The 25328-nt window shown below is 38.5% G+C and overlaps 1 protein-coding gene across 1 annotated transcript in view; it reads right to left on the bottom strand.

Annotated features, from left to right (window-relative positions):
* Positions 1-1835: 1835 nt before the first annotated feature.
* ZNF654 (zinc finger protein 654) overlaps positions 1836-25328 on the bottom strand; it is a 28788-nt gene continuing 5295 nt past the window's right edge. Inside the window, exons 2-9 of the mRNA XM_027722715.2 lie at positions 21385-21530; positions 18175-18256; positions 16405-16540; positions 13417-13619; positions 12531-12670; positions 7828-7969; positions 2847-5172; positions 1836-2501 (exon numbers count right to left, since the gene is read on the bottom strand). Of these exons, the coding sequence (XP_027578516.2) occupies positions 2494-2501; positions 2847-5172; positions 7828-7969; positions 12531-12670; positions 13417-13619; positions 16405-16540; positions 18175-18256; positions 21385-21530 (3183 nt within the window). The 3' untranslated portion in view covers positions 1836-2493. The remainder of the gene's footprint in view (positions 2502-2846; positions 5173-7827; positions 7970-12530; positions 12671-13416; positions 13620-16404; positions 16541-18174; positions 18257-21384; positions 21531-25328) is intronic.

Below are 25328 nucleotides of genomic sequence, written 5' to 3'. Positions count from 1 at the left end.
TCTGTTAATTCAACTCAAAGTTAAGGCAAAAATTTCCTAGAGTTCAAGAGTTAAGTTTTTGAATTTGCATTCTTTTTACCTCCCAGGAGGGGAAAACAAAGCAGAAGGAATGCAAATCTGTTTACTTTCACAGAGGGTTATTAGCAGAGGCATTGCTGAGCTATTGAGTTTTCCAGAACTACTTCACAGCCTATCTTACAACACCCTTGGCTTTGCAAGCATGAGCCACTGCTACAGTGAACAGGTTGTATGCACCTCTTGATTTTTTATGCGTTAGTTTTTCCCTATCTGTTGATTTAAGCCCTACACACACTGTGATGAACTATTCCATAAATAAACCAGCTGAGCAGGAGCAGTTGGGCTTTGCCATCCCACATTTCTGTGAAGACTCCATCCCTGAACACCACTATCACCACTATCCCTCCCCTGCCTACAATCACATTAAAATTTTACCCGCATAGAACAGGATCCCAAATAAAAACTTGTCAGGTGGTAAGACAGTGTGAGATAAATGAGAGGAGAAATTAGCACAGTAATTGGGCAATGTGTGTGTTTGCCACACCTCTGCCTGGGGTGGGAAGACCAAAAACTACAAGGGCATCCTTTTGGTTCCCAAATGTTCTCTATTTCAGTGTTACACATAGAGCTGAAAGACTCACACTTCATGTCTTCACATTCTGATTGTTTCTATGAACAGTGAACTTCGAATAAAGTGCTTAACATTTCAGTAACTCCTTCACCAACTGCTGGGAAAGGCTCTTTTCAAGGGATGCTACTAAATAAAGTAACGCTTCCATCAACGCTGCCTCCGAACAATCTTAAACATCCCCTGGTCAGATTATGTGACCAACACATCTGTTCTAGAACAAGCAGCAGTCACAAGTATTGAGGCCATGTTGATGAGAACACAGCTGCGCTGGGCAGGGCACGTCTCCAGGATGAAGGACCAACCACCCCCTCCCTAAGATCTTGCTTTATGGTGAACTTGCCACCGGCTGCCACAAGAGAGGAGCCCTCAAAGAAAAGATACAAGGACTTCCTGAAACAACATCTCGGCCTTGGCCATATTGATCACCATAACTGGTCTACTCTGGCCTCCAATCGGGAGGTCTGGAGACACACCATCTATAACGCAGCTGTCTCCTTTGAGAACACACGCAGGATCACTCTCGAGGAGAAAAGGCAATGCAGAAAGAACCGTGTTCTGCAGAATACACCATCTAAGGAGTCTTTCTGCTGTGCCTTTTGCAATCAGATATGTCTATCTCATATTGGCCTCATAAGCCACCAGCGTGCCTGTAACAAATGTGGATATAGCCTTCCCAAATCTTCGTTCGCGAAGCCCAGCCATGATGATGACTAAATAAAGTTACAATGTGTCTTAAAGAGATTGAATCCAAACCTATTTTCTCCCTTCCTCTAGACAGTAAATAAGTAGTTACAGTACTGAGTTGTGGCCTACCACCATTTATCACACATGTAAAACAGGCTCTTCCTGACCTTTTTTCCCCTCCAACCTGTGCTCTGCTTTTGTCTGCCTTCTCAAATTCTTTTCAGTTACACCAACAGCTGAGGGACCTCTGTATTTGCATAATAATAAACTCTGCTCTGTAATGCAAGTTTAACCTCCTCAACATTCTGCATTTGTTTCAATCAGTTCCTGTTAAAATCCACATGGATCTGTGCATGTACTGCTTGGATTGGCCTTCCCACACCTACAACAGATGTTTCACAGGACGCTCTTTACCTACACCTTCACCTTATCCTTGCAAAGGGCTTCTCTTGCATTGCATCTGATTTCCACTGTGTTTAAGTTTTACATCACATCAACTCACTTTTCCTTGCATGTGCTGTATTTTGAGTTTTTGGCTATTCCAGCATTCCATCTATCTTAAGATTTCTTTCCACGTTCCTCTTTGGATTCTGAGTATAAGTTTATTAAATGAGCTCCATGCTTTTGAGCAGATAATGGACTCACACACTTGAGTTTTGAAAAAAGAATGCATGGTTCCTCTATGCATTTCTTATCCATAGTACAATAATTAACACCTTCTGGAATGATTCCTTCCCAGCTGTGTGGACAGACACCCCTTTAATGACACAAACTAAAGCAGCTTTCAGAATTGGCTGGTTTTCCACAAGGCAATTAACATCTCTGCTTCCTCTGCCTGCCTTATTTTCCTTAAACCTTCCTGCTAGAAAGGCTGTGCCATTCACCTTCAATCATCTATTTGGAATGAACATGGCTTTTCAGAGGACTGGTACTTTGGGGATTTTGTAGCAACCTTTCTGGACTCAAGACCTGCAGAGCTCCTATTACTCCTCTGTGAGTTTTGTCTAGAAAATGTGCTTTGTCTTTATCAAGGTCATGTTTCTCTCTAGTAATTTGAGACTGCTTCATGTTTAAGGCCAACTGGGAAACGAACTGATGCTTCTTCATGTAGTGTTTCCTTACACCACTCCTTATCTGATACTTTCCTCCACAACATTGAATCAGGCACCTGTAAAAGAGAATGCATTGGGGTCAAAAAGTAACTCATTCTTTAACCTAGAACACTGCTTATGCTTTTCAACATGTTTAGTTTCAAACATGCAAGGAAAGTCAGACTGAATTACCCCTTCTGTTTGAGGAGAAGGCTTTTCCATCAGAGCTGCTTACAAATTCTCATCACCTCTTTCTTGTTCTAAACAGCACGTCCATTTAAAAGCCCAATTTAACCAAGTATTCTGATTTAGCTGTCTAAGTTCTACCATATCTATTCCATCAGGCTGTCTGATTTCAAAGACCATTTTCTGATTGGTATTTACCCCCAAAGAAACCAACTCAGAAGGACTGTAGGACTTACTTTCATCATCTGAATCGAATCCAAAGAGCGTCTGACACTTCTTTTGTGCAAGGTGAGCCTCAAGTGCTTCTGAATTACAGTAGATGGTCAAGCAGTTGCCACATCTAAATCTTTCTGTTGTTTTGCTACAAATTTTATCTTGTTCAGAGTAAGCATCTACTTCCTCAGCCAAAATTTTTCTCCGTTTTGGCATGCTAATGTAACGTTCGTCAAGGTAACTCGGAGGCAATGGTCTGACATAGGGTTTTGTTAAGATGACACCATATGAAGTAGTCTCTGTTGTCTGATTTGGTTTAGAAGGTACTTGTGAGGCAGCAGCAGCAGCATTATTATTTTGTGGTGCATCGTGACAATTCTGTAAAACTGGTAACACTGACCCATTTTCTGTCCTTGTTTCATCTGCCACTCTGTCCAAAGGTGTCTGTGATGACTTGGATGACGTCTGATGTGGGTCACTGTGCCCATTGACTAGTTGGTCACTAACAACATGACAGTTTTCAGAATTTGGCTGTAACACAGGTGTCTTTTGGTCTATGGAACTTAAAATGGTAGTACTACCCTCAGATGAACTTTCATTTCCATTGTGAATTACATTATTTGCTTTCTTCTCCACACTTTGAATATATGTCTTTGGTTCTGTAGAATCCTTCCTTGACTTCCAAGTTGGAATTGGTAAATCTACAGTTTCTTTTTCATTGACAGATTCATCATCATCCTGGAAACTACAAAGTTCTGAAGGATCATCTGAAGAATCTTTTTCACTTGCATCTTCCAAACATTCTGGGGTTTTATTTAAATAATGCTGAGCCTCATGTTCATACAGCAAAGGGAGCTCCTCAAATAGCTCACAGCAGTCTGAAAAATTGCACTGAGCTTTAAACACACTATGACTTTTTGTATGTTCTGCAAGCTCAGCTGACAGCTTAAATCTCTGATTACAATTAAAGTGTAAACAAAAGTAAACATTTGGATACACATGTCTCTTTAGGTGGTCTATAAAATGTTGAGAATCAGCAAATTTTCTCTGGCAGAACCGACACTTTCCTTTATTCCATTTCATTATATGTTGCTGCACCTTCAGATCAGTTGGATGACTTTTCCTTGCATGTTTATTGAGGAACCTTATCTTTTTAAACACTCTAGCACAACCATTAGCAGGGCACTTAAAGGTTCCTTCCTCATCCAAAGCATCGAGGTCTTTTTGAGGGCAAAGAGCCCCATTCACTTTATGCAGAACAGGTGACTCTTTACTGGAGTTCTCATCATCTTCAGGCAAGCTCTCTGTACTTAAAGCATCAGGAACATTATTAAAACAGCTGTCACTACTGTTTTCAGTAGCATCATCCTGGTCACTTAGATGGTTTTCCACCACATCAAAAACCTGTTCTGCATTCTCATCCTCCTCTTGGACCACTTGCTCAGCACTTGGAGCTATTGCAGCCCCTGGTTCAGTATCTTTGGAACCATCGGAATTCCCATTTTCAAGAGGGAGAGAAACATCAGAACATCCTAATTCCTTAAGAGCAGGAGCCTGCTGATCAGCCTCAAGAACTGCAGCAAGATGTTGCCTTTCTATCTTCCTGACATGATTCCTCAAGTGCTTCAGCATCAGTCCCTTTTGCCTGAACTTTCTGGTGCAAAGTACACAGGAAAAACTGCCCTTTTTCTGGTGAGCTTGTGCGTGTTTCACGATGTGATCACCGAGAAATTCCTTGTTGCACAGCACACAGCGGTGCCGGGGTTCACTCGCGTTCAACATTTTAGATGCCTCCAGAGCTTCATGGTTCTTTTTGGCATTACCTTTGGATCGGGCTCCAGAGCAGTTTCCAGGGTCGAGCTCCCCATTGCTCACATCAGTCAAACAGACACATTCCTCACTCAGAGCCCTGTACTCTGCTATTTTCTCTGGATTTGCAGTTGAGTTTTCCAGTGTACTTTCACTTAAGCCATCCAAGGCTTTATCCCCCAACAACGCCAAACAATTCTGCTTGATCATCAAGAAATTCCAAAACTCGGGATCAAAAAACAAACCCTTTTTCAAAATGGGAAGCAGTTCAAAACGCACACGGTTTTGAACAGAACTAGTGCACTCATTGTATTCTTCATCTGCACATTTATATAAATGTTCAACAGTGTAGTAAGATTCCAAGGTGCGCTCCAGAAAAAAGATGGAAAGAGCACAAATTCGGAGGATCTCCAAGTCATTTGGCAGAAAATGAGCAATTGCTTTATAAATAAGACTTTTCATGTTGGGATCTTCACGGAGGTCCAGCTGTAGGGCACATCCACATATCTCAACACAGATCTGAAGACCATCCTCACCAACCTGCAGAAAGGAAATTATAGTGTACCCAATTATAAAGTACAGCTATTTTCCTGATGGGCTTACAGAAATCTACAGCTTGAAAGTAAAATAAAAAATATCAGACCCACAGGAAAAAAAAACAAAACACAACTAGTATAAACAATGCCCAAACATCAACACCACATGTATTTATATTCATCTACTTGTAAAACAGAAGTTCAGAAAGCATCCTGCTAGTAAACTTTACCCAAGGGCACGGACATTTTTAAATATTGCTCAAACAAGACTATAAATACAGATACAAAAACTTTTGGGCCATGCAGTTCTATAGTTAGACAACTAATTATTTGGGGATATAAACTAAGACTGCAGGAAATCTGATCTAAAATATAATACAAATATCTGAGTATCTTCTGTCTGCCTCTTCCTTGCCGAGGCTGTTCTACACTATAACACAGCTACTCTATATTTTGACCTTGTTCTAACTCATTTAGCTTGCACTGCATAAAAATGAGGGTAATACAGCTTGCAATTTTGAACAAAAGCCATCAGGGAAACCATAACAACTCATGGTCAAGTAATCTAAAAGGCTTGAATTTTCAGAATTCCTATTCCACACTTCAGGCTGGGGGCACTGTCATGAAATTGTAACTCAGAGGGACAATCAGAAACACACTGCCCAGAAGGCAGTAGATTAAAGTCAAAAGAGTTTCAGGGAGCTGAGAAATAATTAATACCTTCTATATTTAAATGTTTGTTAACAAATGTAGACAATGCTCCATATGTAGTAGGTTATTAAAAAATAAGACTATTCAGATGGAAATAGAAGTTATTAATACCACCATTTTAGAATACATACCAGGATGGAACTCTTAAACAGCAGCAAATTACTGCATTTCGATCTGTACAGCAGCCCCCATGAAAAATAATTTACAGTTTATTTAGGGCATAAAATAGGAAGGAGCTCTGTTAAATCAGGTTAATGATAAATAACAACATTAGTTGGGAAACAACTCACATACCCGTGTGCTTTTGATTACAAACTATCCAGCCCACAGCTGGATAAACACATCGTGTGGTGGGTGAGCAATTGGCTCAGGGCTTGAGCACAGAGGGTGACAGTGACTGGGGTGACATCGGACTGTGACCTGTCACTAGGGGGGTTCCACAGGGCTCCATCTTGGGCCCTGTGCTCTCCAACATCTTCATAAATTACTTGGAACCAGGACTGGAAGGGACACTGAGCAAGTCTGCAGATGACCCCAAACTGGGAGGAGCTGTTGAACTCAACAGGGGGCCCTGCAGGGAGACCTGGACAGATCCCAGGGCTGGGAATCACCAACCATGGGAAGTTCAACAAGGGGAAGGGCCAGATTCTGCCCTTGGGGTGGGGCAACCCTGGATGGATGGACAGACTGGGGAATGAGAGGATGGAAAGCAGTGCCAGAAAAGGGCCCTGGGGGTCCTGGTGAGTGGCCACTTGGCCCTGAGTCAGCAGTGCCCTGGCAGCCAGGAGGGACATCCCTGTCCTGGGGGGCACCAGCGAGGGGATTGTCCTGCTCTGCTCTGGGGCAGCCTCTCCTGCAATATTGGGGCAGTCTGGGGGGACACAATGTAAGGAAGGTATTGAGCCATTAGAGAGTGTCCAAAGGGGGCAACGAGGATGGGGAAGGGCCCTGGGGGGAAGCCATGTGAGGACACTGAGGGCACTTGGTGGTTCAGCTGGAGAAGAGGAGACTGAGGGGAGACCTCACTGCAGTTCCACCTTCCTGGGCAGGGGCAGAGGAGGGGCAGGAGCTGAGCTCTGCTCTGCGGGGACCAGGGACAGGACCCCAGGGAATGGGTGGAGCTGTGCCAGGGCAGGCTCAGGTTGGATCTCAGGGAAAGGTTCTTCCCTCAGAGGGTGGTTGGGCACTGACCAGGCTCCCCAGGGCAGTGGGCACAGCCTCAAGGCTGCCAGAGCTCCAGGAGGGTTTGGATGATCCTCTGGGGCACAGGGTGGGACTCTGGGGATGGGCCGGTGCAGGGCTGAGGGTTGAACTCAATGATCCTTGTGGGTCCCTTCCACCTCAGCCCATTCTGTGATTCTGTGACATCTTTTGTAGATGTTTGTACAAGGCAGTACAAGACTAACATCTGAAGCATGAAATACTGTGCAATTTTCTGAAGTAAAATAATGTCTTCTCCTGTACTATTCTAGCTCCTCCTTTATGATATATTAAGCACTTTTTCAGATTTGATTAGAACTGGTAAAAGGATTCAGAATTTAGCAAGGATGAAGGGTGGATACAATTACACAAGTCCTATTTCCTTGAGAAGCCAGGCTGAACCCCCCTCCCCCAACCAATAAATCTTTAGATCTTCAGATCTATTTCATATACTTTTTATTAATTTCCACATTTATTTATAGAAGATGACATTCCTCAAACTTACTGCAGAAAAAGAAAAGCTCAGAATTCAGTAAAAATAAAACCTTAAAAACACAACTAATCAAAAGTAATCATAATATTGATGCATATTCTGGAACTTGACAAAATTTTTAAGTTAATAGTGTCCTTCCCTATCCCCTGTTTTTTAACTTTCCATAAAAACTGGTCATTATACAATATAAACATCACTTCTCTTTAACTAGTTACAAAAAGAATGGTGGCTGAGGTAAAAACAAACAGAACTTACTTCATCTTTAATGACTTTCATGAAAGGGAAAATGACTCTGACATTTGTAGCAATTCTTAGGAGCTGGTAGCAGTGGTCAACAAATACTTGTTTTGAAGGGTTAGATTTAAGCTGCAGTTTACTCCAAATGAAGATCAGGTCCCTATTAAGTACAGAATAAAATATTCCAATTAGATTGAGTTTTAGAACTCTATCACTAAGCATGATGCATTACTAAAGACAATTATTTGCATGTTCTGTGACTAAAATCATATTTGAGGGCTTAATACCAATCTAATTAACACCGCAATGTGCACAATGAAAAATGCAACTTAATTACTTTGTTAAAGCATTCAGGGTATCTCCTATCACTGAGCCAATTAAATACTCAACAAAATATTAATGTATTCAGCTTAGTTTATAGAGAGAACTGCACAATAAAATCAGATGGTACAGATCTAACCCTTAACATCACAGGCAGTAAACATCAAGCTCTGTGTGTTCTCAGGATCAAGGTACTTTCAGCGCAAGGATGAAGAGTCCTTCAGGAAAAGAAGCTTTTGAATGTGGAAAGTGGAAGCATTGTAGAAAGGTAACTTCTGCTAAGGTCCAGCGACAGGAATAGTGATGTTCTCCAGTTATGTGCATTACAACACAATTTTCTGCCAATAGCAATGATATGAAGGTATCAGGCTCTACAGCCATTCCTGCATCTCTGGGATCTTCAGTCAAATAACATTCCTGCCTGAGACAAGGAAAGCCAAGAACAGGCTGCTGGGCTCTGCAGCAGAGCTGCTACACAGGTAACGTGCTCAGCCTGTAAAACAGAGCTAATTGAAATGTACAGCCTGTAAATTCTATGCACTTTAATTCAGAGACTCAGAAAGGCAAACTGGACTTAACTTTTAGTGATAAGATTTGCTAGCACAAAGATTTCACACAGGAGAAGATGAATTAGGACTGCTTAGGAAGAAATCCCACTGCAACATTACAATGAAAACAGGACTAACTGACTTCCATTTTCTGAAAGAAGACACTTTTCTATTCCACCAGTGTCCTCCCTCAGAAAACAAATGTAATTACTGACAAAATATCTGGTTGATCTTCCGGAGTCTCCAGTCTGTGCCAGCTACAAATGAAACCTTTCAGGACTGAGCTTCTCTTAGTAAGGTCAGTGCCTGAATGAAGGGAAGTGATGGAACTGCCTATGACAAAATGCCAACTTCACCTTTTGATTTAGGACAGCTCTACAGTTCTGCTTGACATTTTAAGAGCTAGACAAGAGAGCTTGATTGTTTTCTTTCATTCAGAACCCAAGAAAACTAAAGTTGAAAGAAAGATTAAGCTTACATCATGAAACTGTGAAAAGGGAGACCTATAAGCAGCTCTATGCACAAAAAATTAGTCTTGCGGGTTTTCTAACGATATAAGCTGTCCACCTCTGCCTTTACCAGGCTGGAAATCTGATTTCTACATCTTTGCTGATTTCACACAGAAGTTTAAAATGAGTGTCTTTGTGGACCAAACCATTCATAACAACTCAGTAAAAGTCTCCATCTGAAGTACAGAAGTAAGAACTGAATATTTCTGCTGTTATATGTTACCACAACTGAATAATCCAGTTTACCTCTGCTTTGCCTCATACCATTTCAGAGCAACCCATTTCAACATCAATCCCAGAAAATTTGAGAAAACTCAAATTATCCTTGTGAGAGATTAGTGGTTGAAGTGGTTTGTGGTGCTCAGACAAGTGTGATGGCTGGCACAAGGAAAGAGCTGAAAAGGGAATGGAGAAAACTGAAAGTATGAGGAACAGCTCCCTGGGGGAAGAACAAGGTGTTAACCACCATTTGACTAGACCCTATATTTTAGTCTTTTAATCTTATTTTTCTGGTAGACATGGTGGTTTCTTCTCAAGCACATTTCTGACTTTGACAATCATTAAGGATTAAAGTCTTCTTAAGGAGCTGATTAAACTCTTTCAACCACTTCTGTGCTTTAGATACCAACTTTCATGCTGAAGTCAGCAGCACTTGAGATATTTCAGTGCCACTGACCAGAACAGAGATGATGAATCTGAGACAACATAGACAGGGGTAGTTTTCTCTTTGCACAATCATTATGGCAGGGTAGTATAGTACTTAAAGACCTTTATTTCTTGGATGGTATAACTTATTTCACACTGAGGCCTTTCCTAAATTTTTATAGACTTGTGTTAGGCCATTTAAATTGTTACTGTGAGATCACAGAACTCAGTACCTCTTTACCAGAGGCAACCATGCATTCCAGTTACCTACAAAATACCACAACCACTGCACATCTCCATCAGCAACACAAGATGATGGTTAAACCCACCCTGCCTGAGCTAGATCTCAACCCTTTGATACCTTTGATAAGCAGAAGGTCTGTCTTTCCTTGGGTATAGAGAGCACACTTTACCAAAAGACTGATCAAACGTGTGGTAAAAATTCCTTGACTTACTTTGAATTTACTGCATAGGAATCACTCGAAAACAGCCAAAACAGCATTTAAAAAATTGCCTGGCAGAGAAGGAAGGCAATCCTGCTGTGCCTGTTTATGACTGTTCGATCAAAACACTGTCTTGCTGAAGAGACATCACCTTAATACTACATCACTCTGGACTGACCTCTCACCAATACCTCGTATGAAAGTACGTCTAGTAAGACCAAACACAGCTTGCCTTGTGATTAATTTGTAAGTGGGCTTTGATTTCCCACAAACAATTCAGTTCATCTAAATCTAGAATTTATCCTTAACATCAATGACAGTAAGAGTTGTGCAACAGAGCTGCTTAAAATTCCTCTTCCTCTGAGATGGCAGTTGACGGTTTCACCTTGAAGACTTCATACAGGTAGCAAATATCTGCTAATTACAACTTTCTAATTTATTTTGCTGTCTTAACTTTGCTACTTAACTTTTACCCTCAATTCCAGACAAGGTGAGATGATTTATGCTGTGCTGAAGACATTAAAATCTCCTCTAGGGAAAAATACGCTCTCAAAGCTAAATTAACCTGGCTCTTACTTCTTCAAAAATTTGAATTACAGTGTAGTCATCACATGATGATGTAGTACATGCAGCCTTCATATGATCTATTAAGCATTATACAGAATTCTCTTGTTGGGAACACAATTGTTAAGGCTCAGCATCTGTAAAGAATGAAACAGCTGTTTGAGCTGCACAGATGTAACTGCTCTGAACTCTTCCAAAGATTCCCAAGTTCTCAATTCTGAAGAGCAGATTAAAAGACTGAGATCGTTTCCTTCTAAAACAGGTATCCAAAAGTACTTGAGTCTCTTCTGGAATTTCATCTTTGACAGAACATAAGGAGATACATCTTGTTTGGAACAGCAATTTCAAAAATGGATGATGCAAAATCAGATTGGTAAGAGCAAGGCTAACATATAGCATAAGATATAAGAAGGTGGTTTAATTACAGTATTAAAAATGCATTTTTTAAAAACACTGAATCCCTGAAACAGAAAGCACTAGCCATGTAATTAATACATGTAGGTTATATCTGTCAATTCCCTAAAAAATAAGAAGCCAGGAGAGGCAGCATTTGGGCAGGAATCAGCAAATAGGGATTCCATTCTAAAGTGGCCACGGGGCTCACACAAACTATGTACCTTTTTGGCTGAACTTCTGTCCAGTGAGGACAGCCATGACCACCTTTTTCTGGACAGACTGAATGCAAAACACCACCAGCTACTGCCAACACGTTGTACTATAAATGTATGTCAACCATAATCCCAAAGGTTTTGATTGAACAATTACTCATCCAGTAGTTAAGGAATAAATTTAGTAACAAACCAAACATTATCATGTCTGACCTTCGTTACTTCAAGACAAAAAATCCTTTTCAATTCCCTGAAATCTGGGAACACAGAAATCCTAGAGATTCTAAACTCCATGTGAAAATTAGTTATGCAGATGAATAATTTCTTCCAATTGATGGAAGAAGAAGATCAAATCCTTGCTAAGCTGTTTTCCTTTAACTACATCATCAAACAAACAAATAAAGCATACTTTATATCAAGGAATGCAGATGTTCCTTCAGGTACACAAATTACAAAGGCTAAACAGAAGAATTATCTTCCTTACTTTCAGTCCTCAGAATGATGAAGTTTGTTAACAACTCTCTAGAAAACACTTTTTACCCCTAAAAACATCCAAGTATCAAGATGATTCAATGTGTATGAAGACATTCTTACTTAAATGTTTTATAAAGGACCATCATTTATGTAATGGTTCTGCTTATGATGTAGAAGTTTCCACAATTAATAGCACATTTCAGAATGACATATTCTCTTTATAGACACATTTAGACACATACTACAGCTACAGAGCAAAATATCTTCATTGCTAAGAGTCTACAGACTGCATATTGTTACACATTGCTAATCATAAATGCTTATAATAAATTTTTAGGTATTTATAGCCTCAGGTATGTAAAGGCTCACTCTTCTCTTAACTTGAAGCAGTTAGTAAATGTTATGTACTATGTACTACCACTGCACATGACCCTGTGTAAAAAGGCAAACAGGCACAACAGATGCATGAGGAATGTTTAAAAATTGTGTTAGAACATTTTTTAACTGGTACTTTAAACTTGAGCTACATCTTAAAAGTTAGGTGAGTTTCATTTTGGCAACAAGCATTTATTTCCTGCTAAGCTGCTTCACCAGAAATAAAGTATTTACCATATACAATACATGTCCCCATTTTGGAGCTGTGGGACTAGGAAGGATTCACAAAGCTGTAAGGCTAAGGTAGTCTTCCCTTCTTTTTCAGTGTTGCAGATGATCTCAATTCCACTCTTGCAATCAGTCCTCAACAAGTGCTATACAATTAAAATAAAATCAATTTAGATCAGTTGGCTGACATGAAATAAAAACCTACCAGACCTTGCTATACTAAAGTTACTGAAAACTTCAGGAATTGCTATTAACATAGGACGGCTTTGGAACAGCTTTTGTGTAGGTCTGTAAATTAGGATTTTGGAGGTATCTAGAGCTCCTTCATATTTCTTACAGTAGTGACCATCAGAATAATTGTCTGAAAAATTAAAATACTACACAAAAGCACTTCTTTGCATGATGGGAGCTTGTTCTTAAAACAAGGTTAAGAAAAGCACTGTTATCTAGTGCTACCACTGGAAAAAGCAGGGCCACATTCAGCTAAAGTGTCATTTTACACAAAAGGACATCATTAAAAAATTTCAAGCCTACCAAAACTATATAATGTACAGAACACTGGACTGGCATCAATTAGGCTCAAGTGCTTTTACTAAAATAATAGTCTATAGTAAAATAGTCAATACACTGAAGTCACAAAATATTAATGATTTAAGTTATTTAGGGAATATATCCACAAGCACACTTGAACCAAAAAAATTGCATTTAGGTCAACAAGATCTGCAGGCACTTAACATTTACCACCTCCAAGCTTAAGCCAGCACTAAGGTAAGCCTGATTTTATGACATTTGGTTCTACAAAAGCAGAGTTCCACACGCTCCTCTTGACAACTTGTACCCAGCAAGTATAAAGTCCCACTTCATGAAAACAATGTATACTGACAAACAATACCTCCTGGAATAGCTGATCTTCTAATGGTGACATATAAAGACAGGTGAAAAGAGCTTGATGGAAATACAGATCTTTACTGATATCTGGATGATTTATGCAAGATTTGATAAGAGCCATTGCCTCAGGGATGCGTTCACAGGCAATAAGGTATCTGGCACGCAGTTCAAAGAACAGTGGATTTTCAGAGCTTAAATATTTGTTAACTGTACAGAAAAGAAAGATTTAAAGGCAATTAGAATATGAAGTCCAACCAACAATTATTTTTATGTTGTTTTTAATAGTGCAATGTCAACAAATAATATAAAAAAATTAAGGCTCTGCTAAAGAATCGATCAAATATTAAGTTAAATACCATAAATCTGTCCTCCTGCCTGGAAACAAATTGTTATTTTTCTTACACCAGTAATCTAGTTCAGTATTTTGTTTCTAACAGATTAACACAAGATGCTGTAAAGGATTAGTAAGATTTACACTATACAGAAGATGTGAACATTTTTAAAAAAATTCCCTCCTTTCTCAGCACTGGAATCTGGGTGACTGTCAAAAGTATAGGACTGATATCACTTCCAAACTATAATCACAAATATTTAAAACAACTCAGGATTCTCATTACCCATTAAAATGTAAGACCTCAAAGTGATGAGAAAAAGGTTAACTACAATCCACATGCTGTTGCCTTAAGCAGCTTTGAATGCCTTGATTTTTCTTGCCGAAGTGGAATATTTTCCTCTAAAAGTGCTACTGGGCACCATTTATATTTAAATACCTTTTAATCCTAGCCCCTGATTTCTGGAATTCTGTTTTTCAGACCTAAAAGATAATCTTAAAGCTAATATATGAGTGAAATGATCTCAATTGAGATACTAAAAATATTTAACATTTAAGTAACTGGAAATTCAGAAATCCCTAGAAGACATACTTTAGATCTCTATTAGAAACAGGATTTCTCTAGCATCTTTATTTTTATGGAAGCTAATGGTGTAACACGCTAAAAAAGGAATATTATTCAAGGTGTTAGGTTTCAGATTATATTTGTTAAAGGAAAAAAAAAATCTAATTCCCACTATCCATTTGCACTTCTGGGTACAAACTCAGTAAACAAGAGGACTCAAAGGAAAGCCAGTGACTAAGTGAGGTCATTCACTGCAAGAAAAAGTGATTATACAGAAAAGTCCCTAGAGCCAAGTAAAGATGTCAACAACCCCCTTAGAAAGTAATTAAGTGGGTGCACCTCTCTAGTGATCTTTTCTAGATCCTCACATTAGACCACCTTATTCTTCCTAATCTATCACAAGTTTATTGCTCCAGTGTTTCAACCCTACAATTTTTCTTTAAACTCAATAACTGCCTTTCTTTCCAGCCATCTCAAAATAGAATGTAACATCTCAAAGTATGCTACAAGTCATGTAAAGACAGACACAGAGAGGTTAGTCTTGGCCTAAGCTGCTCCAGACAGTTAATGAATCCAAGACAGGATTATGTAGTTCACACAAACTGACTTTTGCAAGTAATGGTTGGTGATTCAGCAATAGGCAGCTTTCCCCATTAGAAATAACGATCCCTGTGGGAACTACATGGCCAAATGTACAAAATATACACCAAATAATGCTAGCCTGTAAAGTAGTACAGAATGTCTGCTTTCTGTAAGACTTGACAAGAATCAGGTTTTAGAGGAAGTGAGACAAGAAAGAACGAGCTTCCAAAATGTCATTATCTAACAGAAAACATTTGTCATCACAGATGAGATGTCAAGGGTGTGTGGGGATATCAGAAGATAAAAAGCAGAGAAAATCTCGGCAGAGGGGAAGGAGATGCAGCCTGAAACAAAAGGAAACAAAGTGATCATCTGGTGACAACAGGCAGTCTCATTCCTACTCTGCCAGGTTAAAACTAAGTAAACAGCCTCAAACTGTTACCAGAGAGGTTTCCTGATGACCAAGAGAATCATTATAGCAAAGGATAAACTAATTCTTTGCTGGAGAGACAGAGATTGAGACCTAACCTCACATCATAATCACCAAAACCGTGCAATGCAGAACAAAACAAGGTTAATACTTGTTTTCACTTTGTTTCTGTACATATTTGACTAGAACTAAACCAGATATATTATAAAAATAATGGGCAAATATGTTGCTCAAGCACTTCACAGCAGAGACAAAACAACAGAACAACTACCCCTTTAATCATGTTAATTTGCTATCAAAATACTTTTTCTGGTTAAGGAGGCAGGCTCAACTTTAATCCTCTTCCTCTCTCTACAGAATGAGCACACTGTCATAAACACAGGAATGAGTTTGTATCATGCACTACACCACAGCAACTAGAGAAAAACTAGCATTTTCCATCACTATCAAACAGAAACAACTTTTAAGAGATCCTCTGTGAGCACTGCTGGTAAATGTTAAGATATTAGTAAAGACTTCACTGTAGATTGGATATTTTTCCTCTTATGAACTTTCATTACCATTCCGGTGATTTTGTTTCCATCTTTCTCCTACTCTCAGCTCTAGGAATTACACACACACAAACAGAGAACAGCTGCCACATGTAATCATGGGCATTGCTGTAAACAGAACCCAGAAAAGCCACAAGCCCAAGTATTTACAATTTAAAAGAAAAATTAAATGAGTCTGACGGGTATTTATGAGACATAAATACACATCAGATCCTCTCCAGTAGCCTAAGTGAAGTCAGGTCAGTCTCCAATGCTCTGTCAGGGGTTGCACATCTAGATTTGGTAAATCCATGACATGAATTTTATGAACCACCTGTGTCTGAACAATCTGATCTCTACACTATAAAATAAGTCTTAAACCAGTAGCAAAGAAATTTAGCTTTCTTTCGAATAAAAGAGGGACCAGCATGTTTTACTACAGAAAAATAAACTGTGTGCAATGCCAGCTGACAATACCTGACTAATAGTTTAAAAAAAGCATAATTTAACACATCTTTCAGTGCTCTAGAAAATTACTGTGGTAAATGAAGTACCTAATTCCTGTGACACAGGCTTTGCTTTCAGAATTGCTTGTAATACTGGATCCTCCCATGGTCCACCATCTCGAATGATTCGAGTCACTAGTTCCAGGTTCATATTCCTGTATTTGTTTAGCAGGTTCTGACATTCCTACGTGCAAAAAGAAAAGCAATTAGGGAGAAGAAAAAGATGTCTAAAACCAGTTAGGTTATCCAAAAGATACAAAACAAGAAACCCACACATGTTTGAGTATTTCCTCAGTCAGCAACTGGAGCTACAAAGTCTTTTACTGACAGATTTAGACGTGTCGGTGCTGGATTTGTGATCCAGTGATGGTGTCTGAATTCCAGGAGGGAAAAATTAATTAAGCCACATGAGTCACCAGCCCTCAAGCAACCATTTTTCTCCAGATCTCCACGTATAAGAAACTATGTTTGCCTATAATATTAGGAAATGCTTTAGCCACCCGTGATTTTCACATGTCAAGTTCCCTCTCATCCCCACATCTTGTTATTTGCTGGTAAAGTGCCAATATTAACATTAATGGACAGAAAATTTTAATCATGAGAAAGTTATCTAATTTTGAAATAAAAAATGCAGCTGAAGAATGGTTTCCATGCACATACAATTACCTTCTTCACATATGCTTTCCTGCTGCAAGTTCTTTTATTTTCAAACCAATTTTTTCTTTTATATTCAAAAGAGTAGGTTTGATGGTAAGCACTGGTTAAGTAACCAAAATAATGTTTTTCACTACCAGTTTGATGACACAACTAAGGCAGAAATTCTTTATTTAGAAAACTGTGCAAAGATATATTTTAATACATTCATTGTTTAAAAGTAAAAAGGCAATTGAGAACTGTAATACAAAAGTACACATCACATTTTTTGCTGAAGTCTTTCTTATTCAGAGACTGCTTTTGACAAGTACTTATTGTAGGACTGCCAAACTGTCCCACTATCCTTTTGTGAGAGACTAAGCCACTGCTTGCCCACATTCTTCCACTAATTGTAATCAAGCAAGTAATGGCTGCTGGTTTGATAATTAAAGGTAAGCAGTGTTGATACATTAATTTGTAGAAGCAGTAACAGACAGGTATCACCATAAAAATAACTGAGGAATAGCTGTTTTTCAAACTGCAGTTCCATGATCAGCATTAACAGAAGATACAACCTTGTTTTTCATCCCTTCTTTCCCTACAAAGTTTCCTCTCATGGTGGTACATGTGCCTGCGGTCCCATGCAGTGAACTCAACCCTCAAAATCAGGTAACATAAAATACCAAAAGCAAAGCCCACACTTATCTGGCAAAAAAAGGGCATATTTTTAACCCAAGATCACTTATGCAGTTCTATAGAGTCAAACAAAACTTTGTCCCAATCTATGCAAGAATAGAACAGCTGCATATGTAATTTGTGCTGACCTGAGGATTTCACTGAGGCAGAGCTTCGACTTCAAATTTACTGTTTAAAACCACAGTGGGGAAACAGGAGGTTTCATGTCATGACACTAGATGACATTAAGCTCTAAATAGACACAAATAAGCAAAGCTTCCTTCTTCTATGTAGGAAATGCACAAAATATGACTAACAAGATTGGTACTACAAAGAGAAGTACATTTTGCTTACTCCGAGTAGATTCATAGAGCAATATTGATGATAAATGAAAGAATAAATTGTTTTCCCTTCAATGGTGTATTTCCTCCAGGTTATATATCCACAAAAACTGTCTTTACATCACCTAAAATAACATTACAAGGTTTATATGAAAGCAGGCAACACTACCTGGATTGAACCTAAAATATCTTTCAAAGGATCTTCATAGAACTCATCCTTTCCAAAGAACAGCAGCAATTCAAAAAAACTCCTAAAAAACAGAAGTAGTGACAAGTCAAGCTAAAAACATTCATTCAAAAAAATGAAACTACTACAAGTCTATTAATTTTCACAGCACTTAAAATCACAATTCTAGACCCTGTGCCCATGCTGGAGTCACTCAAATACAGCTCTAAATAAGCTAACAAGACCAAATTGGCAATAATAGAGATTATATTGAAAAGTCAACTTAAAATCCCTCCTACTGCACTTTTTTCACAAGTTCATGGCATTAAGACTCACAGCACCTGCCTGATCTTCTCCCTCAAGAGGTCTTGTATCCTCCATACAACAGTGAACCTTCTCAAGAGCCAAAGAATTTGTCAGATGTGCAGCAATTTTGAGGAAGAAAACAAGATTTAAGACAAATCAGGTGCATGTGCAGCAACAAGTGGCAGACACAGGAGCAAGCAGAGCTGATCCTTTCAATCTATATTTACACTGACTTGTGGCCTCCATGTTTTCCATCATCTTAAAATACCGGTCTAGCATTTTATTTCTTTTAAATATAGTGATTAAGACAAACAATCCTGTTAACAGGTTTTTAAGTCAAGATCTTGCCAGTGCAATTTCTTTCCTGACCTATTAGTCTTTCGTTGCAACTGCTCTTGAAACAAAAGGCAGGTTTTCATGAACAGCTGGACAAGGAACCCTTTGCAGAACAAGTAAATTCACTGCAGTTATCCCCTAATTTCAAGTCAAACTTCAAAATATTTGAAGGTAACACCCAAAGTACAAAACAAAATGTTATGGTTTTAATAAAGCAAATTCAAAAAAAGTTCATTTTTCCTCTGAATAATATTTTCAGAAATACTGTGCATTAAAATATTCACACAGACAAAATTAAGTTTTCTATAGTAATAATGGCAAAGGATCATAAAATTTGCTTTCCTTTAGATTATGCTGTAGTAATTTTTTTCCTAACCAGGGATAAGCTATGCCAAAAACAGACCTAGAAAAATGAAGTTACAAATTCATTATGTTCAGTGACAGAATTTTTCCTCAGGTTAGGTCCTCAAATCTCAACTCATATATGGAATGAAAAAACAACCACTATCTAAATAAGTCCTTTGTTCTGAAAAAAACATTATCTCATTTCATGTTAAACAAAATTTTGCAGCACATTTGACTCTCAGGAAAGGTCAGACATGAGTCATGTCAGGATCTGGAAAGCAGCCAAACCAGAACTTAAATAATAAGACAAAACTAGTTATAGCAAGTGATGTGTGCTTGTGTTTAAATCTGCTTTGACTGATTTAATAAGAACAGGACTTTGAGAAAAAAATCTGTAAATCAATAGTGAGCAAGTGTAAACTGTAATTTTCTTCTCTATCAGTGCACCTGCTTATCACACTCTTTTCAGAATAATAAAGGAAGCCATCAAAATACTTCTTTTTCCTCATTACCAGTTTCCATTCAGTTAAAATTCAGGCAATTCCAAGTTGGTCCAAGTTATCTTAAAACCTGCAGCATTGCACATCCACATTTATATCTATATCTAGATTTATCACATCACTACTTTGGTATTACTGGCACCAGAAGATTGCCCAAGACCACTGGCACCAGTAGGAAAACCCCTGGGATTAATGACAATACAGATGCTCCCCCATTCGATATGAATAGCAAGGCTATTAAATATAGGAAATAAAACAGTTGTTACTGTTAAGAGTTTATTGTCTGGTTACCAAGGAAATCTTACTCAAGTATGAAAATACAGTCAGGCAGATTTTTTGCTCTCCAAGAACTAAGACTTAATATACACACAATTTTCAAAAGATATTCCAGCAAGGTTTCCCAGGTAACTGCAGCTACTGAGCCCTGGGATCCCTTTATATCACATCCCATGCAAAAAAATGCCAATCAGGCAGAGTAAGGAGAAAAAATGATCTGACATTCTGGAATGGAATTTACTCAGTGAGTAAACCGAGCTCAAAGACCAAGACAAACCAGGGTGGCAGGAACTCAGCTACCAATTCACTTCTCAATTATCAGGGAGTGTCCAACCCACACACAACAAATACCTGAATTTCCACCTCTTTACCTCCCAAGCTTTCATATTTAGAAGTAGAGAAGCACGGTCTGAACTTTGAGGTTTTTTCCCCTAGAAACTGGGGGATAAAAAACCAGCAACAGAAGTCACCATGTTTTGATGTAACTGCTCAGTCATCCTCAGATACCTGAGCGTTCCAGGTTTGAAAACTGTGGTCTTGTGATTCCTTAACTATGTCAAATAGTTTCACACACACAAAACAGTAAATATTACACAACCAGTCCTGACCAAGGAAACTAAGAGAGGAAGACCAGGGGAGCTTCACTCACTTGTGATGATCAGATGGGGGAACAATACATTTCCACAGAAAATTCTGAGCTGAGAGACTGAGCTGGATTTGAAAGCACTGCTCAGTAAGGAAGCAGTTTAACCAGCTGGACAAATAAACCTGATTTACTCAAACCCAACTTGCAATAAATTCAGTGCTTAGGCTTCTGTCTCCATCTGCTGAGAGAAGATCAAGTACATCTCAGCTTAAGTATATCTAATTCACTTGAACATTTACTTTTCTTCTTCTATTCAGGTCTTGAACCCTGAAAAGCAGGGTTTTAGAACAAGAGACAAATGGGACTTTGACTTATTTACTTGTCATTACCCTGACACTTTCAGTCTTCGTGTGGGAAAAATCACCAATGCATCAAGAAAATTGGAGCTAGAGCAAGATTTATGGCATGACATTCTCCAGGTCTTTAAGCTGAATGTGACTGTGGGCCAGTTAACTGTAAAACAAGTAATTCCCATAAGCATTTTGATGACTCAAACATAAAAATCGATTTAAAAATCATTGACTTATTTCTTAAAGAAAATTATCTTAAGAAATACTTGGCTCATTACATCACTGGAGGTAGAAGAGTAAAAACTTGAGATAAATTACTACAAAACACTGTAACAGCTAATCTGAATATTCAACAAGGACACAAAATGACAACTAAATTCCAGGTTTTGTAGCTGCATGCAACTGAGGATACATCTCCTGGTAAAAGCAGTCTCTTGAAAGCTCTGAGGACATGAGACCCTGTTGCTGTTATGACCTGTATTGTGAAGAAAACAGTAACAAATGATGTACTTACAAAGCCAGGCTACTCAACACATACTGGACGTGCTCACATTCTGCTGGGAAGGACACACAGGCAGAGGTGAAACAACACAGAGCTGTTTGGAGCACCTGGAGCTGAGGCAAAGGAACCTGCCACCTCCCAGCATAGTCCTCAACAACCTAAGGACCAAAACATGGAAAGAAATATTACAGTGGAAGACATTCTCCTTAGTCATTAGTACTTAATACTGTACCTCCTTTATCTCCCCTCCTTCTCACTCAGAAAACGTTCAGGTTTTTTGCTTACAAATTCTACTTCTGTTATTAAACAAAAAAAAAAAAATAAAATAGACACTTTATGACCTACATCATAAAAGGCACACCACAAGGGACCTAAAACTATTCTTTTCAGGCAGGAAATATTTCCTTCTCATGCTGCACCACAGTAGATATTACACTCTGCATTTAAACACAAGTTTTTGAGTTGTGAGGGGATACAAATTAGAGAGTTTATACCAACATCCAGACATTCTAGTCTAAAAATTTTCCAAGAGGGGAAGAGTAGCCTGCACTCTTCTGGCCTTTAGTTCAGCACAAACACACCAGTCACCCTTCCTTATCTGATCAAATGAGTAAGTTTGGCTTTTTTTTTCCATATGGTGGAACTAAGGCTACTTATGCCCTCATCTACAGTTACAGAACTGCATCACTATTTATAGAGATACATGAAGAGGAAAATAGATTTTTTAATGAGAAAAGTCCCTGGTTATCGAATCAATCTTGTTTTTATTAGTAAAAGCAAATTTCTGGTACTGGCTCAATAACCCAGCACCACCTGATATTCCTACACAGGTAACCCTACCCTGAAGGCCTCTGAAAGGCCCAGTCCATGTCTAAAACACACAGCCCCAAGTTCAGCAGGAAGTACAGCAATAAAATAAATGTGTGTAAAGGCACCCACCAGTTCTGTGAAGGATTAGTCACTAACTTTAAGGCTGTGCAACATGAACAGCCAGTGTCCCTTTGCTGACACAGGACCAGTAACATTTTCTCCTCACCAGCAGCAGCTGAGAGGGACTCATATTTTGTAGGTAGATTCTGACTTTTCCACCATTATTTCCATTTATTTTAATAATTTCTGTTTGAAAATCTGTTATCTTAATGCAGCAAAAATCTAGGTCAACTGAAGGAGAATTAGCAGACTTGTAGATAAATAGTCTTCCTCTTCAGAAGACCAGCCATTTTATCAGATAATACTATCTCACACATCTATTAAGAGTTCTCTGAAATAGTTTTAACAAAGCTCTTTGTATAGAAAACCAAAAAAGCCTTGGAAGAAACAAAGTAGACAGAAAGAATAAACATCCCTTAGTGGTGCAAAGGGTCAAACAAAGGCAGAAATAAAAGTTCCCACCGTGGTGCTTCACAGTGCTGTGACCTGAGAGGCACAGCAAAGACACACTTATACATGATTTCAAGCAATAAAAAACATGTTGTAACAATATTAGTTTATTTTCTTGGTAGCCTAAAGTGTTAACTGTAAAGAGGATTTATGACAGTGAGTGACTGAACTCAGCATAGACAACAGTGGTACTTAGGGAACAAAACCAATAAAATGGCCTTCAAACTGACAATTACCACCCAAAAGCAAGGCTGTCTTATTATGGTAGATGTTTTAATGAAAAATCACCTCAGTGTTCATCACAATGGCCAAGAAAGCAAATTAAATCTTAGAAGGGCGATATAAAACAAAGCATAAAAAGAAAAATCACATGCTGGTTTGCTACCTACCCATTCCTGCCTCAAGAAACATAGAGAAGGCCTTAAAAAAAGCTTTAAAGGAAAGCAAAAAATGCTAAGTAGCCAAAATAAATGTCACATATGGATCAATGCAGCCAACTAGGACACTTTGGATTGTGAAGAACAGACAGGTGCAGGGGAGACACCAAAAAAGGTCAGTAAGCAGGATCAAAACAAAGAACAGGAGGTGGTTCTTCACATAGTGTGTAATTAAGCTGTGGAGCTTCTTCCTATAGTGAATTTAAAGAGGTTGCAGGAGCTGCAAAAGATGTAAAAAAAGTTACTAACTACAGTAAATTAGCCACCCTGAAAATAGTTAAAGAGGGGAAACCTACTGTATTTTCTTATCTCATTCTTTAGTTTGGCATATATGAAATTTTGACAGTATTTTGGTCCTAATGTCAGTGTAGGGCCAGTGCAAACAATCAGCATTCAAAAGTAATGCAGCATATAAATTAATCATCAAGTTGATGAGAATAGATAGCCATTGTAGTCTTGAAAAGGTGCGCCCCAAACTGGTCAGGAAGAATAGGAACAGCAAACTTTCTTCATAATGTGAAACATTCCTCAGTCCCAGGAAAACAAAACATCAGTCAGTTCTGAGCAGACTTGCAACAATCACCAGTAAAAGATGGGAGGGTTGGAGGTGGGTGGAGAAAAAGCTAAACTAAGTACAAAATAAATTTCAAACTACACACATTTTATATGGAAGGGTGAGTGGGGAATAATGCACATTTGGTTTAGATTCTATATATACTTCAATGTCTGGTTTTAAGTCATCTCATGGAGTAACTTTTTCTGTAACAGAAATCAACTCCTTTTTTTGTCCAAAATACTCAACATACCATGCTTTGAAACAGAACTGTAAAGGAGAACACAGCTAAAGGTTTATACCAAAAAAGAGCCCCCAAAACAACAAAAAAAACCCCAACTTTGCAATTTCTCAAGGCAAACAAGTTGAAGGGACATGTATATGTTCACCCTCATGTGGTGAAGTATCATCACAGCACTTCAGAAAATCAGAGAGATTGTGCTGCTTGAGTCCTAAATGTTTTATATCAAGTTTATGTTTATCAGCACATTTCTAACAGACTAGTTTCAACATAGTGAAGTCACCGAAACAAGAAGCACATAACATTTGTCAAACTAAAGTGGCCTGGTCCTTATCCAGTTAACACTGTATAAAACCAGAAGGGTGGCAACATTTTTACAGGACTTTCTGCAACAATCCCCTTCAAGAACTCTTAGGGTGCAATTTTTAATTTTGTTTTTTGGGCTTTTTGTTTCCCTTTCTCATTCAGTGCAGACAAAGGTACTGAAAGGGAGGTTTTCTGACACCAAACTTTCTGACACCCCCCCCCCGCTCAGCTCCACTTTTTTCCCACACCAATATATTTCCCCTTTTTTTAACATGCTTGAATAACTCAGAGCAAAATCCATGAGTCAGATGTGACCTACTAAGTAGAAAATCAAGACCAGACTTATCAGAAGTTACTAAATACAAAGCTAAGGCAGCTCACTCCAAAAATAACAAGGGAGTAATTAAAGACCTGAACTGACGAAAAAATAACTTCCCAGAATATTATTTCTTAACCGATTAAATATACATATATTTTAAGTGACTAAATATGCTCATACAAAGTTATTGAACTATATTCCAAAGAGAAATAGCACTGCAAACAACTTGATTTGCAAATACACCCAAGATACAAACATTTTATGCAGTGCTAGGTCCGAAGTTGCCACAGCCTTTCCTGTTCCTACCCACAACAAAACCAGAAACTACAAATCCCACCAATTATAAAGGCTTGTCATTATCAGGATTTCAAAATTACCTCATAATTTCTTGTGAAATTAAACAGTAAAGGAAGTCACCACAGGATTAAAACCACAACAGTTCTGTATTTCTGCTTATAGTTTTCAGACAAAGAAAGTTTGTTGGCAAATGTAGTGGCTGTCATTCGTTATAATAAACATGCGTGGTCATTTGTTACAATAAACATCTAGTGTGGCTGTCACAGACAGAAGGAACCAAAAAGGATTTAAATTGCCAAGCAAAAAAAAGGGGCATGGTTAAAAATAAAGTTTCCTGAAAATTAAAAACCATAATTAAAAGCAACACCTGGTCAGCAGAAATACCAGAGCAACTCAGACACTGAAGCTCCGTTCTAGAAGAGA

This window comes from Pipra filicauda, unplaced genomic scaffold (assembly GCF_003945595.2).
Source record: "Pipra filicauda isolate LSUMZ 115617 unplaced genomic scaffold, ASM394559v2 scaffold302_size1215360_pilon, whole genome shotgun sequence".
NCBI lineage: Eukaryota > Metazoa > Chordata > Aves > Passeriformes > Pipridae > Pipra > Pipra filicauda.
Note: the sequence above shows the minus strand (reverse complement) of the source record. Positions and strands in the feature narration are given on the sequence as shown.